The sequence below is a fragment of the Panthera pardus genome, unplaced genomic scaffold (genome assembly GCF_024362965.1).
Source record: "Panthera pardus isolate Hobbes unplaced genomic scaffold, ASM2436296v1 HiC_scaffold_21, whole genome shotgun sequence".
In the NCBI taxonomy this organism is placed as follows: domain Eukaryota; kingdom Metazoa; phylum Chordata; class Mammalia; order Carnivora; family Felidae; genus Panthera; species Panthera pardus.
The window spans coordinates 24669933-24683622 of NW_026526777.1; the positions used below are offsets into that span (position 1 = coordinate 24669933).

Genomic DNA, 13690 nt, shown 5'->3' on the forward strand with positions numbered 1-13690 from the left:
CAAAGGCTTCTTTACAGCTGTATCCCTGTAGCCAGGACCACCAGAGATTCCTGGAAAGACCCAGGCCGTTTCCGCTGACCCCGGAGAAGCCTTTTAAAATGATAGATGACTTATTCCTTGGCAACATGCTTGCTTAGCTCTAATGAGGCCCGGTGGGCTAATCTAGCCTTGCTTGTTAATTAAGTGGTGCGGTAAACTCAATGATAGGAATTTTTCCAGAGAGAGTGTTTGAGTTTCGTGCCTCTCCTCCACTTCTGCCCAGGCAACCTCCAAACCCCATCTCTTTCACTGAGGTGCAGGCAAGCAGCTAGCACACCCGACCCAGGTGTGATGGCAGAGCAGCCCAGCGGGGGGCTCGCACAGAGGACCCACCGGGAAGTTACTGAGAGTCTTTCTGGGAGCAGCTGCCAACAAGGGACCTGCAGCATGTCGACTGGTTTACATCCAATGTCATGTTTAACCCATGTGACACCAACCTGAGGTCAGAATTCTTTGCCCAGCTTACACTGGGAAAAACCAAGGCTCAGAGAGGTTCATCTGTACGAGGAAGGCCCCCCTGCCAGGAATCCAAGGTCCAGACTCAATTCAGCTTGGCTCCACACTGGTTTTCTTAAAGGCCACACTGCAGGCTGCTCACGGATTCCTGCAAGTCAGCTCTTCTAGAAATCTGCGGCCCACTGTCTACCGCTCCCATCATCGCTGAGCGCCCGGTCTCCCCTCTTCCCATCCATTAAGTCTAAATGCTAACACGAGTTCAACGAGCACATTGTAGCCACAGTGCGGCAATTTCTCTGACCTTAATGCTGCCACTCCAAGCCTGATTGATTTTCTTAAATCTATATAACTCCTTGGGCTGAATAGCAAAGGAGCAAGGGAATGATCTGTGGAATAATTCTTGCGGGAGGGAGGATGAACAGGAAGACGCAAGTGAGGGTTTAAATTGAGGAACTCAGCATCCAGCTGTCTTCTCGTGGAGGGCCGCAGTATGCATGAGCCACTGATGAGGATAAATTATGCAGGCTGGCTAAGAGTATTTGTCTCCAAATGGGGATTAGGTCTAGTTGAATTAAAATTCCCACTTCTCCAGAGGTAAAACATCAATCAGGAAAAAAACAAATTCTCCAGAGTCAAGACCATGTTGTCTTTTCAACTCTGCTTCCAAAATCTCAGCCCAGAGATGGCTGTTCAGTTTAGTTCCATCTCTAAAACTCAGCACCGTGACCCACTGGATGTCCCTCCAATTCCTGAATGTGTATGAGAACAGTGGGGAGACAAATGGGGCAGGGAGCCCCAAGGAAAGCTTTGTGCTCCAAAGATCCAGCCATCAAAGGGAAGCAGCCATCAAATGGTCAGAAGATGAGTAGAATCTAGGGCAAGGGGTCCCAGGCCTGGCTGTGTATTCCTGGTCCCTAACAAGGAGCCTCACTTCCCTGAGCCGTCACATCTGTGAAATGACATAATCCCCTTTGCACTCCCACTGCACAGGGATCTGGAGGGAATACGACATGTTAAAAATAAACAAACAGACATAAGTGCTTTGACTCTTTGGCAGAAGGGTGCTGTAGGATACTGAGATAGCATGACACACCAGAAAGAACCATAAGCTGAAGGCAGGTGCCCAGGCCCCCAACTTTGGTTGGCCTCAGCGCTCTTTCTTTGAAAAAAAGGAAGTAGACGGGGCACCTGGGTGGCTCAGTCAGTTGGGTGTCCGACTTCAGCTCAGGTCATGATCTCGAGGTTCGTGAGTTCAAGCCCCATATTGGGCTCGCTGCTGTAAGCACAGAGCCTGCTTTGGGTTCTCTGCCCCCTCCCATTTGTGCTCTTTCAAAAATAAGCAAACATGAAAGAAAGAAAGAAAGAAAGAAAGAAAGAAAGAAAGAAAGAAAGAAAGAAAGAAAGAAAGAAAGAAAGAAAGAAAGAGAAAGAGAAAGAAAGAGAGAAAGAAAGAAATTAGGACAACCTAAGTTTCCATGAAAATTTGTTACTGTCTCTCCTTCTTATCTTCCATATTATGTCCTTATCCTTCCCTAGGGAAGGACTGTTCCCCCACTAACTAGTGCTCAGGGAAAGAAACTGGAGCCCAGTCATCGCCTGAGGCTGGGCTCCTGTCCCCTGTGTCCTGGCCAGTAGTCCCTAGCCCCACAAAGCTTGCACGTTGGGGTCCCACAGGCACCTCCCCTAACCCTGCAGATGAGAAACCCCTGCCTAGGAAACGTCACCGCCCCTGGGTCCTTGGGAGGCTGACTCTGCAGTGTGGCAAGGTTTCACGCCCCTCAGGACTAAAACGGTGTCATCCAAGTGCCCATCTTCCAACAGCTCAGGGGCCCAGATTAAGATGACTTCTTGGCCTTAATTTTCAGCCGAGGAAAAGCTGTTAGAACCCACAGCCAACCTGGGCCTATGAAACGGGCTGCCCGTGTACTGTCAGACCTGCCATTCCACCTAAAGCTGGCAGGGTGGCAGTGCCTGAGCTTTGGCCCCTGGGGCGTCAGGAGGGCCAAGGAGTGGTGCTGAGCTCAGCGGCAAATTCTAGGCTGCAAGAGCTCTCCTGGCCTTCTTTCCTCGTGGAAAAGGCCCCTAGGCTGAGGCCTTGGAACCCAAGAACCCCCCCACCCCCACCCCCACCCCCACCAAGGGCCCCTAGCTGGAGCACCTTGGACCTACCGCGAGCCAGCCGGGCCTCGTGGCAGAACTTCTGCAGGGCCTGGAGCCTCTTCGATCCCGAGCGGCTCTTGGGGAGCCTACAGAAGAGGCGCTGGAGCCTCGCCATAACTGCGCCAAAGCAGGCAGTGGCCGCCTCCTCACCCCCGCCCTCAGTCATCCCGCTGCAGGAGATCGATGCCTTTTTTCCAGGCCAGCCGGCAGGGATGCAGCGATGAGTGGAGAGTCACTTGCTCTGGGAGGATCCCGGGGCCCTCCTGTGACGGGGGTTTGCTCCAGTCAGCCCAGCCAGCTGCTTTTCCCAGAGGAAGTCACAGGCACCTGGGACGCGGGCCCCTGCACCAGCACAGCCTGACCAATGCCTTCTCCTTCCTAGCTAAGGTCCTTTCCCTCCACCTCCCCCAATGGAAAACTTTCTATTCCTGGGGCTTTTAGCTTGATAAGATAAAAATGCCCCCACCAAACAGGCTGCAGGAAAGAGCCTGTCTCGAGCTTCACCCCTCAGGAGTGCCTGAGAGCCTGAAAATCAATGTCTCCAAAGTTTCAACAGACAGCAGAAGTGACCAGTTATCTCACACCATGTGCCTGGCCCAGGAGCTCATTAATAGATTTCTTTGGGGATGGCAGATTAATAATGCTTTACCAGCTATATAGGCTCCTAAGGGACAACGGGGCTAATTCACATCCTCCCATGCTAAGCCCAGGGTAGGGGAAGAGCAAAGGCTTTCAGCCGACTGGGCCCATGAAAAGGCAGAGGGTCAGACCATTTATCTGAGCCCAGATACCTGAGCAGAGAGAGGTCTCAGAGAGGTCTCAGAGAGGTCTGTTGCTCTCTGAGCAAAAGAAGGAAGAAAGAGAAAGGAAGAAAAGAATAGAGCCTATCATAAATAGGACACGAATGTTTTCTTGCCCTGAAACAGTACTCACAGGGCATCATTGCCTCAACACTGACTCCCAGAAGCAACCAAGTCCCAGTGGGGAAGTTCCCAGAGGCCCTGTCACCAAGGCCAAGACAGGCAGCACAGCCTTCCAGGAAAGCCGCTGGAGAGGGGTGCCTGCTCCCGGGCTGCCCAGAGATTCCAGAACTCATTTGCCAACCACCAGCGGGGGCCAGTTTCAGATGAAGGAGGGACACATGTCCTACACTGCAGAGGACTCAGGAGTGCTCGGAAATGAAGATGCATTCACACCTCTGTGCTCTGGTCACGTGGTATTCGGTCTAGGAAGTCAACGTCCATGGGTTCAGGCATGAGCTCTGTTATTCCTTATGCAACCACCAACCTGGATCCACTCCTCTGTGCTGTAGTTTGCCCCCAGGTCACAAAGAATGCTGAGTGGTATCCTAGCCCAAGGCCATGTCCTCGGGCCCACTTAGAGAAGAAAATGTTGGTAGAACAAATCTTTCAAACAGGCCGTCCATCATCTGCCTTCCTCCTAGGAAATCTGGCTAGAAGGTCCTCATGTTAGATCACCCCTCACTATTGAGGACCTCAGTACTCGGTGCAGTAACAATAAAAACTTGTTTGTAAGCTTGACAATAAAAGCACATTGTTTATAAGTGATTCATTTAAGACAGAAATGCCCTAAAATGGCACCCTTTCTCAGGCCCAGACATTGGTTCTTTCTCCCTCATTCTTCCTCAGGGAGATGGGGCTGCCACCGGCCTTTTTTTGTGCCCCCACCCCTCAGTTTATCCAGCAACTTCTGCACAGAAGAGGATGGCAAGTGAGTCCAGATCCTAAAACAACACTCGGGGCCACCAAGCAAGGGGGTCCGGAACTTCCGGCCGGGTGAGCCCAGGCTGGGGTGAGGGGAGGCGTTCCCATTCCAGCTCTCAGGGAAGGAAACATGTGTGCTAGAGAACTTCTAGTATGAGTCACAGGTAAGGGGGAAAACCCCTCCTGAATGCCCCCTTTGGGTGCAAGGATATACTGCTCTCACTTCTCCTTTCTCCTCATTGCAGAGCTGTTCTTTGACAGGTTAAGCCACTGGCGAGTTCTCTCTCAGCAGGAGAGAACTGGCAGACACTGAAGAAGGGGCCTTGGGAGGCTTTAGAATCTTCACTCCTGACCCTTTGAAAACTGGGTAGGAAGAAAAATGTAGGGGTATTTTAGGAGGAGAACTATCTAGGGGTGGGGGGATGTATGATGACTTCTCGTAGCCCGCCAACATCTAAGCACCAACCAGATGACCTGCCTGCTGAGGAGAGAGTCCAGCCCAGGCCCAACGCAGTTTGAAGAGACAGGCTTCCCTATTTCAAGTGCCGGGGCTACGATATATTCTCACCTTGAAATGCCCTATTCATAGAGAGGTAACCCCAGATTGCTTTTGAAAATACACATCACCAGAATAGACATTTACATACCGTGTGTTCAATCCTTTCTCTCAAAACTCAAGTTGCAGCTGGAATCTGTTGTTCCATTGAATAGTGAGGCATCTCTGAGGGGTTTTGTTTTCTTTTAAATCCTTTCCTCAGTTGCAGAAAGGACATAATTGTTTCAACAGAAACCACAAAACCTCCAGCTTCCATTCAATTTGAATGGAAAAAACAGCTTCCTCCAAGTCAGCAAGGAAAATAAGCAATGATACCCAAATGTAAGACTGATCTGGACAAACAGAGAGTCAGAGATGGGGTGAGAGTGAGGAGGTGGGGGTTCCCCAAATCTGCTCATCCTCACGTGGCCACATTGCTGCCCGGGATGGAATCAGAGGTCTGTGAGGCAAACCTCGGTTCCTATCACAGCCTCTATGCAAACTTTCTTCATCCTAGCTGTCCCTTCTGAGGCTCAGCCTAACTTCGCTGTGGTTCCTGGTTAGCCCTGTGTCATGAACTGTGACCCTGGGTCATGGCAAGGAGGAGGCATGGAACAGGAAGAGACCTCCTACCTGCTTTTTCATGCCAACCCCCCTATATACTCCAAACACCAATGGGGTGGGGCAGGGCCAGAGAGAGACCCTTGTTTCTTTTATCTTGGGGCTTAGAAAAACTTCACCTTTTGTTTAAAGATCTCATGATTTACACATGCTGAAGATCTACTTAGAAACCAAACTCTGGAAACAGGCCTCAGTGCAGCCAACTCTCAGTTATCCAGGTGCTGGCTGACTGTGCAGCTGTCACGTGGCTTACCCACCCTTGGCTCACCCCCCTTTTTTTTCTCTGCACTTCTTTCTATGGACATTTCAGCATCACTGACAGAAGGGAGGCAGATGGATGAGGAAGCTCAACTAACTCACATGTTCAGGGACCTGAGTTCATAAGGCAAAATGCTGTGCTGGATTCTGGTGCTGATTTTGCCACTACTGACTCTTGCGGAGGTCATCTGCCTCCCTGAAGGCTGTGCCTTCTCACCTGTGAAGGGGCCATGGTCCCACCAGCCCTGCCCACCTCACAAGCCCAGGCACAAGAACAGGCTTCAGGTTCGGCCAGGTAATCTCTGAGATAAAAGTTCTCTCTGCCCCCACACTTCTTGTTATTCTCAACTCTTCTCATTCCATGTAAATATTCCCATCCCACCAGGCTCATAGGACACCAATTTGCATCTATAGCAAACACAATGATAATTCTTTCTCAGAGCCAGCATCCAGTAAAAACAAAACATAGCAAGATTAAAAAAAAAAAAAAATCAATGGGGCGCCTGGGTGGCGCAGTCGGTTGAGCGTCCGACTTCAGCTCAGGTCACGATAGATCGTGCGCAGGTCACGATCTCGCGGTCCGTGAGTTCGAGCCCCGCGTCAGGCTCTGGGCTGATGGCTCGGAGCCTGGAGCCTGTTTCCGATTCTGTGTCTCCCTCTCTCTCTGCCCTTCCCCCGTTCATGCTCTGTCTCTCTCTGTCCCAAAAATAAATAAAAAACGTTGGAAAAAAAATTAATTAAAAAAAAATCAACAAAAGGAAAAAAAAAACACAAAAGGATTAAAAAAAAAAGGCAAAGAATATCATCCTTCTTTTAGGGCTGACTTTTAGATGCGATTTCTTTTTTCTTTTTTAAGTGTTTTTCTTTTAATGGCTCATTTATTTTTGAGAGAGAGAAAGAGCATGAGTGGGGGAGGGGCAGAGAGAGAAGGAGACAGAGGATCCGAAGCAGGCTCTGTGCTGACAGCAGAGAACCCGACGCGGGGCTCCAACTCACGAACTGTGAGATCGTGACCTGAGCCCAAGTTGGATGTTCCACCAACTGGAACAGCTCGGTGGTGTGATTTCTTAAACGTCCATGTAAGCCAAGTTTCCATTTTTCTAGCAGCATTAGCCAATAGCCACTGCAGATATCTGGGTAAGATCTGCCCTGCCCTGAAAATGTTTGTTCAAGAAACAAGGAGGGGGAGCAGAGGTGGGGTGCAGGCCCTCCACTGCAGAGTAAACACGACCCAGCCCCTCTGTGGTCACAGGTGAGTGACGTACCCTGCTCCCTGCCTCCCAGTGACACATAGGAATGAACAGACTGGACTTTTCAACACCACCCTTCTTACAAACCCTCAGTACAATGTGAGCTGGAACTTTTCTCCCTGATGCCCTTAATGAGGCCAGAGCAGTAGGTGAGGGTAGGAAAATCCTGAAGAAAATCAGGGATGTGCTACAGAAACCAGGGGTTGCCAGACCCCTCAATCAGGACAGGACACTGTCCCCTGGGAGGCTGCACGCATGGCTACCTTGCCAGGAGGGACCCCTGCTGGTCCTCTTCCTTCCCCTCCCAAAAGGGCAAAATGAGAACCCAGCATCACTGCTTTTTCTACAGGTGCATCTCTCAAGAACTTTCTCTATGCCAGGAACCGCAGCCAGGCTAGAACACGCCCCACGTGAACTTGTTGGCCACTTTGGCCACCATGCAGAGCTTCTGGGGTGCAGCAAGCTCTGCCCCTGTCTCCTCAGCGTGGTGTGTGCAGTGCTTCAGAGAACATCCAAGCATCACCTCGCCTGGTCTGAGTCAAGATAGTCTTGACCTTGGGGCGGGGCTCCCCATGACCAATGTTATTCCACTTAAACCAGTGTCCCCAAGGAAGAGAGCCTGCTGCCCTGTCTGACATCATCCCCTTGGCCTCCTTGCTCCTTCCCCAAAGTCTAAAAGCTGGCTCAGCTCCCCTCCCAACCCGGAGATCCTGCCCTGAACATGTGGACAGAAGCTTGCCAAATCCCTCGGAAAAAAAACCACAAGTGACTACATGCCCAGCCATCTACCGGGTCAGGGCTGGCCTTCCCAGCGCCAGCGCCTCTGGCACTTCCCGACCCAGACAGCAGGGAGCCGGAACCGTGCCGGGGCGGTGGGTGGCCTGGGGGATGGACAGCACTTGGCCACCGGCACAACAGGTCTCCAAGTGAGAGGGAAGGCTGGCTGCTGACTGAAGCTCGGTCCGGGGGTGGGGGGTGGGGAGACATTCCATCTGCGTGCTCTGCGCACCCACAAATACTCACCTGCCCAAGATTATTCACCTTGTCATCTGAGGAATGCGAACAGGAAGAGCCTCTAATAAGGCCAGAGGTGTATTTACAGCTTCCTCACCAGCCTTAATAGTATCCTGGACTGAGCAAGAGTGGCTACCTGCTCTTTCCAGGGGGAAACTGAGGAATGGTGTGGGGGGCCAGAGAGGGCTCCATGGAAGAGCCTTGGGGGGCGGGGGGGAGGATGCTGCTTCCGACACAGAAATGCTGGGCACGGCCAAAGGAGGGAAATGACCTGGGATGGCCTCCAAGGCCTTCAAGGCCTGTCACGTTCACCCCACCTGAGAGGTTCTAACCTTGTCCCGCCCCTAGCCAGGCAGACGATCGACGCCTCCCTGCCTATGTAAGACCTTGGTGGCAGAATCCCTGTGTGCTGACCTCAGGAAGCCATTCTGGGGATGAATATGGAAGCAAGCATGAAAACCCTTTGGGTTCTTCGTGGGAAAATCACGACTGGTCTGTGAAGAATCCTTCCTGTGCTCGGAGGTGGGCTGGGCCTAAGCCAGCTCCCTGTGGCTGGAGTCACTTCACCAGCCAGGCAGGGCCCTTGGGGCCGAGCTGGGGGCTGTCTTTTCTCCGTCACTCAGGGTGTGCCTGCCAGGCTTGGCACAGGCTGAGTGACCGATAAACTTGGGAGGAAGAGAGAGGATCCCGGACCAAACCCTCAGCACTGAGGGGAGATGTCAATTCACTTCCACCTAATAACTCCGCAGGATCAGCAGGCGAACACACACGTTCATTACCAAGTCTAATTAGGCTGGCAGACAAGTGGCATTAATCATTTTTGACTGTACCTGGGATTCAAGCCCCCTTCCCTCCATAATCAGAAATTTTCATGCTCTGATGAAGAGGGGGGACAATTAAGCTCACATTTAATCCTTTCAATTTCATCTTTTGAGAAGACAGGAAGCAGGGAGGAGAGGAAACAGGATACAGCTTGGGGATCTCAGAAGCGTCCCTCAAAGCATTCCAGGTCTGTTCTCTGCCCCCAAACACACACACACACACACACACACACACACACACACACACACACACACACCCACTGGGCCATTTCCCAAAGAGAAGAGCCCAGTTAGAGCCAGCAGTGGGAGGAATCACAGGTGGGGGATTCCACTCTCTTTAACAACTCAACGTCCATTTCCCTAACCTCCACAGCCAAACACGAGCCTAAATCAATGAAAACACTTCAAGCCACACACTTCAGTGCTGCTGGGTGTGCTGGACAAATAAAATACTTTCCAAGTGCCCAAGATTTCTAGGTCTGCTACAGGAAAACTCAGTGTCAACGTCCCAGTCACCCCTTCTACAAAGAACTCATGGCCAGAGAGGATTCCACACGATCCAGGGGCCGTCATGTGGGTGGTTCTAGTCTTTACAGAGAGGCGGGTTGAGGCCAGCCACTAATGAAGTGACAAGACAGAGCTGGAAGGGCTGGACAAGGAGCCCTGTGCGATATTAGTCTCCCTCACCCCAGAAGGTCCCCTGCCCCTGAGGTCTCATGGCAAATGCTTCCTATTCACATCATAATTAAACATCTATCACAGAAGAGGGGTAAGACAATGAGCCCCAGGGCCCCCCTTTCAACCCTGTAATTCCAATCACTTAACAATTCATAGCTCTGAATGATGCTGCCTCCAAGGAAGACTCTAGACACCCACTAGCATCACGCCCAAGCATCCCTCCTTGAATGCTGAGCTGGTCTTAGGTTTCCCCATTTTCCATACTTTCCATAGTCCAGGATGGCTTCCATATCCACAAAACTAGATGAAAGGTAAAAGGTCAACTCTCCGTGCCTTCTACAGAAGACAGGGTCCATGACCTCTAAAGGACATTACCTGTTACCAAAGCCAAAGGGCAGCCAGTGAGTTTCTGGGCTTGTTTGCTGTTGACACTGCCCTCCCAGAATGCTGGAAATGGATCCTCACCAGTGCCACTGTCCCCATCCTAAAACATACACATGCATTCACAAAATTCTCTCTCTCTTCCAATCCCCACTGGATTTCCTTCTCCATCTAACAAACATGATTTCTTTAATCCTGGAAATTAATATTAACTCTGAGCCTCCCTGCTGGCAAATCCAGCATTAACCAGAGTCAGTTATAGACCTAGATGTGGAAGTAGGAGTAAACTTAAGTTAGAGGGGCTTTCACTAAACAGACAGGCACACAGCTTTCTAAAAGTCTCCCTCAGGGGCGCCTGGGTGGCTCAGTCGGTTGAGAGTCAGACTTCGCTCAGGTCAAGATCTCGAGGTCCATGAGTTCAAGCCCCACATCGGGCTCTGTGCTGACAGCTCAGAGCTTGGAGCCTGCTTCAGATTCTGTGTCTCCCTCTCTCTCTGCCATTCTCCCTCTCTCTCTCTCTCTCTCAAAAATAAACATTAAAATTTTTTTTTACAGTCTCCCTTATTAAAAGCCCATTTTGCCAACACCCATTGCCAGCCTCCTGCCCAGACAGATGTCATTTGCATACCACTGCCCTTTTGCTTACTTCCAAGAGCAGAGAGATTTAAGAGTAAAAACAAGCCACCACCTTCATCAACTGCTACTTACTGAGGCTGCTCTGTGCCTGGAACTTTGTTGGAGGCAAGTGATATAAAGACAAGGCACCAGTGTCTTGATGCTCCCTAAGCCACTGGCATTCAGTGAGGATGAAGATGTTCCACAACCGCGGCAGGGGCAGAAAGGGCCTTTCTAGAGGGAATTAATACTCGCACTTCTTGGGATGCTCATGGCCCTCGCTTCCCCACTTAGCTCAGCCAGGCAGGGTTTGAAAACTGTACTCACTGCTTGGAAAGGTGATCTTAAGAGGTGTCATGAGCCCAGACATATTGTTACAGCTGTTGGATGGGAGGGGATAATAATAACATTCATATTGCATTAAACGTTCATAATGCCTTTTGCAGGGCACTGTGCTAAGCGCTTTACATATATTAATTCATTTAATTCTCATATTAACACAATGAAGTAGGTATGTCATTATCCCTGTTTTTTAAAACAAGGAAGCAGAGCACAGAGATGCCCAGAATCACACAGAGATTAAGTGGCAGAGTAAAGATTCAAACTCAGTTCTTCTGGTTTCAGTCTGTCCTCTTAATCGTTGCATGGTACTACCTTCGTAAAGCCATATTTCTGAACCTCGCTTTTCAAAACAAAGATAAAACAAACCTACCCCATCATGGAATTAGATCTTCAACTGTAAGAAAGATGCTCAGTGAGTTTGGCCAGCTGTGTCTTCACCTGCCAGCGCTCATTTGCACATCAGAACATTTCTCAACTGTTCCCATCAAGCCACAGGTCCACAACCAGTTAAATATTAATAATGACAAACAGAGACTCCGCTCATTAGTCCCTTGATTCCAGCTCTGCTCCCTCTCTGGTGCTCAGACACCTCTAGTTGATACAGTCCCCAAATGTCTTAGTACAAAGTAGAATTCCAATAAAGCAGATTTCCCAGGGTTCCATGACAGTGAGAATACTGCCTCTCTCTGCGTTTATAGAATTGATGGACACGGTAAGGTACCCTAGGACCCTCGAGAGGGCGAAAGTTGCCGACACATCCACTGGTAAGTTGCATTTGGTTCTCCTGGAAAGCCAAGGACATTTACCAAGTGACAGCAGCCCTCCACCCACAACACACCCCTCTATAAATTTTGCTCTTTCCTTTTGTATCAGCACCTAAATTGTGAGTTCTGGTGGTGGAGGGAGCAACACCGACTTTCCCCTCCGATCCTTCCCTCCCACTTGACCCTGGCTTAGAATATGAGCTTTCCTTCCCTAAAGCCAGCTGCAGTAAGAGGCACATACAGCCTCTGCTGGGAACTGCAGAGAGAGGCGAGGGAGGGTTTTCCTGATGCAGAAGTAGCTGCTGCCTGGCCAGGGCTGCAGCGGGATGGGAGACAGGGGCCTGCTGTCATGGGGGAAGGGCCTTTGCTGAAAAGATGCAAACCACAACTCATTTCCAGAGATGCTTGCTAGGGGTTGTGCCATGTTCTGTGCTTTGTACTTCAGATATTTAAACTATCTCTATAAACGCACAGACCCATGGATATGGACATCTTCCCCCAAACATGGCCACTTCAAATATGGGGGTGGGGAGAGGACACCCCTTAAAGAAATACACACACCTAACTGTAGGAAGAGAAAAATAATACGCCACCTGCCCCCCGCCCCTGCCAAGAAGACTGCAAATTTGCTCAGAAAGTCTACAACACTGGGTGTCCAGTGATCCACAGGCAGGCTTTGAGAAGAGTGGCTCAGAAGGCTGGAGGGGCCTGAGAGCTCGGAGGAGGAAAGTACTGGGCAGGGAGTTGGGGAATTTTAGAGCCTGGTGACTGGGGCAGGAACCGAAGAGTTGAGGGGGGAGGAGGAGGGGAGGGGGAGGCAGTGGCAGGACAACAGCCAAACATTAGAGCAGAGTCCAAAGGTTTGAGGGGCCAGAGGTGGAAGGCAAGAGGGGGCACAGGTCCAGGGTAACCTCAGGTTCGCTTCAACCTCACAGTCCATTTCCATCCAAAGCCTAACCAGGTCTCTTCCCTGTTCCTGCAATGCTCCCTGAAGGAGAGGTGTGCCATAGGAGGACATGTACCATGGGCCTGTACCACAGGCGACAAACCAGCCATTTCCCCATTAACCCTAATAAGCATGGGTCTAAGGGCCATCTCAATACCGGTCTCACAACCCTCTGTCAAGAACTTACAGCAAAAGCAAGAAGGTGCGTGAGATACAACGGAATGACCTTGCCGGCGTGGCCATCATCTGCAACCTGTGTGTGTGTGTGTGTGTGTGTGTGTGTGTGTGTGTGTGTGTGTGTGTGTGGCGGGGCGAAGTGTGTACCTGTCAGGGACAGAGCTATTTGTTAAATACCGCATCACCATACCTGGGCAGTAGGCAGTCACTAAAGCATACCGGGCAGGGGACTAAGAAGCAGAGTCTCCCGGGCGCGTCTCCCTTAGTCGAAGTGGAGAAGGTCAATGGCCCTGTCTCCTGCCCCAGCCCCCTCGCAGTTCCCCGCCCGCGGACTGCGGTCTTCCCGCGCGCCCCTCCCCTGCCATGCCCTCAACACTCACTAGCGCAGCGCAGCGCCTGCCGCAGCACCTCTCGTCCGCACAGGTCACACCAGCCCCGGCCGCTCCGCAGCGCCAGTTCGGCGAAGCGGTGCCCCTCGCCTCGCTCCACCGGGACGCGAGGATCCTGCGGCTGCTCGAAGATGCTCCGTACGTCGCGGGGCCGGGGCGCCCCAGGCCGCCGCCGCAGCCTCTGCTGCAGACCAGGCCGGAGAGGGCGAGCGGGTCGGGAGGCCCGAGGTTGGGGCTCCGGGTCCCCCCGGGCAGCCCTCCGGGCGCCGCGCCCCTCGTGCGCCCCGCGCGCAGTGGAGAGGGGAGCGGGGGCGCAGCGGCGAGAGGAGCGGCCGGGGGGCGGCGGCTGCGGCGGCTCGTGGCCGCTCAGACTCTGCAGGTAGCGCGGCGGTTCTGGGTCCAAGAGCAGCGGGTAGGGACGCTGCCCGATGGCCGGGGACGCCATGGCCATGCCGGGCCAACGGCGGCGGTTCGCGGCGGTGGCGCTGCTCCCGAGTCAGCCTCGAGAGAAGGGCGGCCC

At 51.9% G+C, this 13690-nt stretch overlaps 1 protein-coding gene across 2 annotated transcripts in view; it reads right to left on the minus strand.

Moving 5' to 3' along the window:
- The window catches only part of RASSF5 (Ras association domain family member 5), a 71737-nt gene extending 58047 nt beyond the window's left edge, over window positions 1–13690 (minus strand). Inside the window, exon 1 of one of the 2 annotated variants that reach the window (XM_019434066.2) lies at window positions 13162–13690. In XM_019434066.2, coding sequence (XP_019289611.1) covers window positions 13162–13621 — 460 coding nt within the window. In that variant the 5' untranslated portion in view covers window positions 13622–13690. The remainder of the gene's footprint in view (window positions 1–13161) is intronic. The other variant, XM_019434056.2, reaches the window with a different exon arrangement.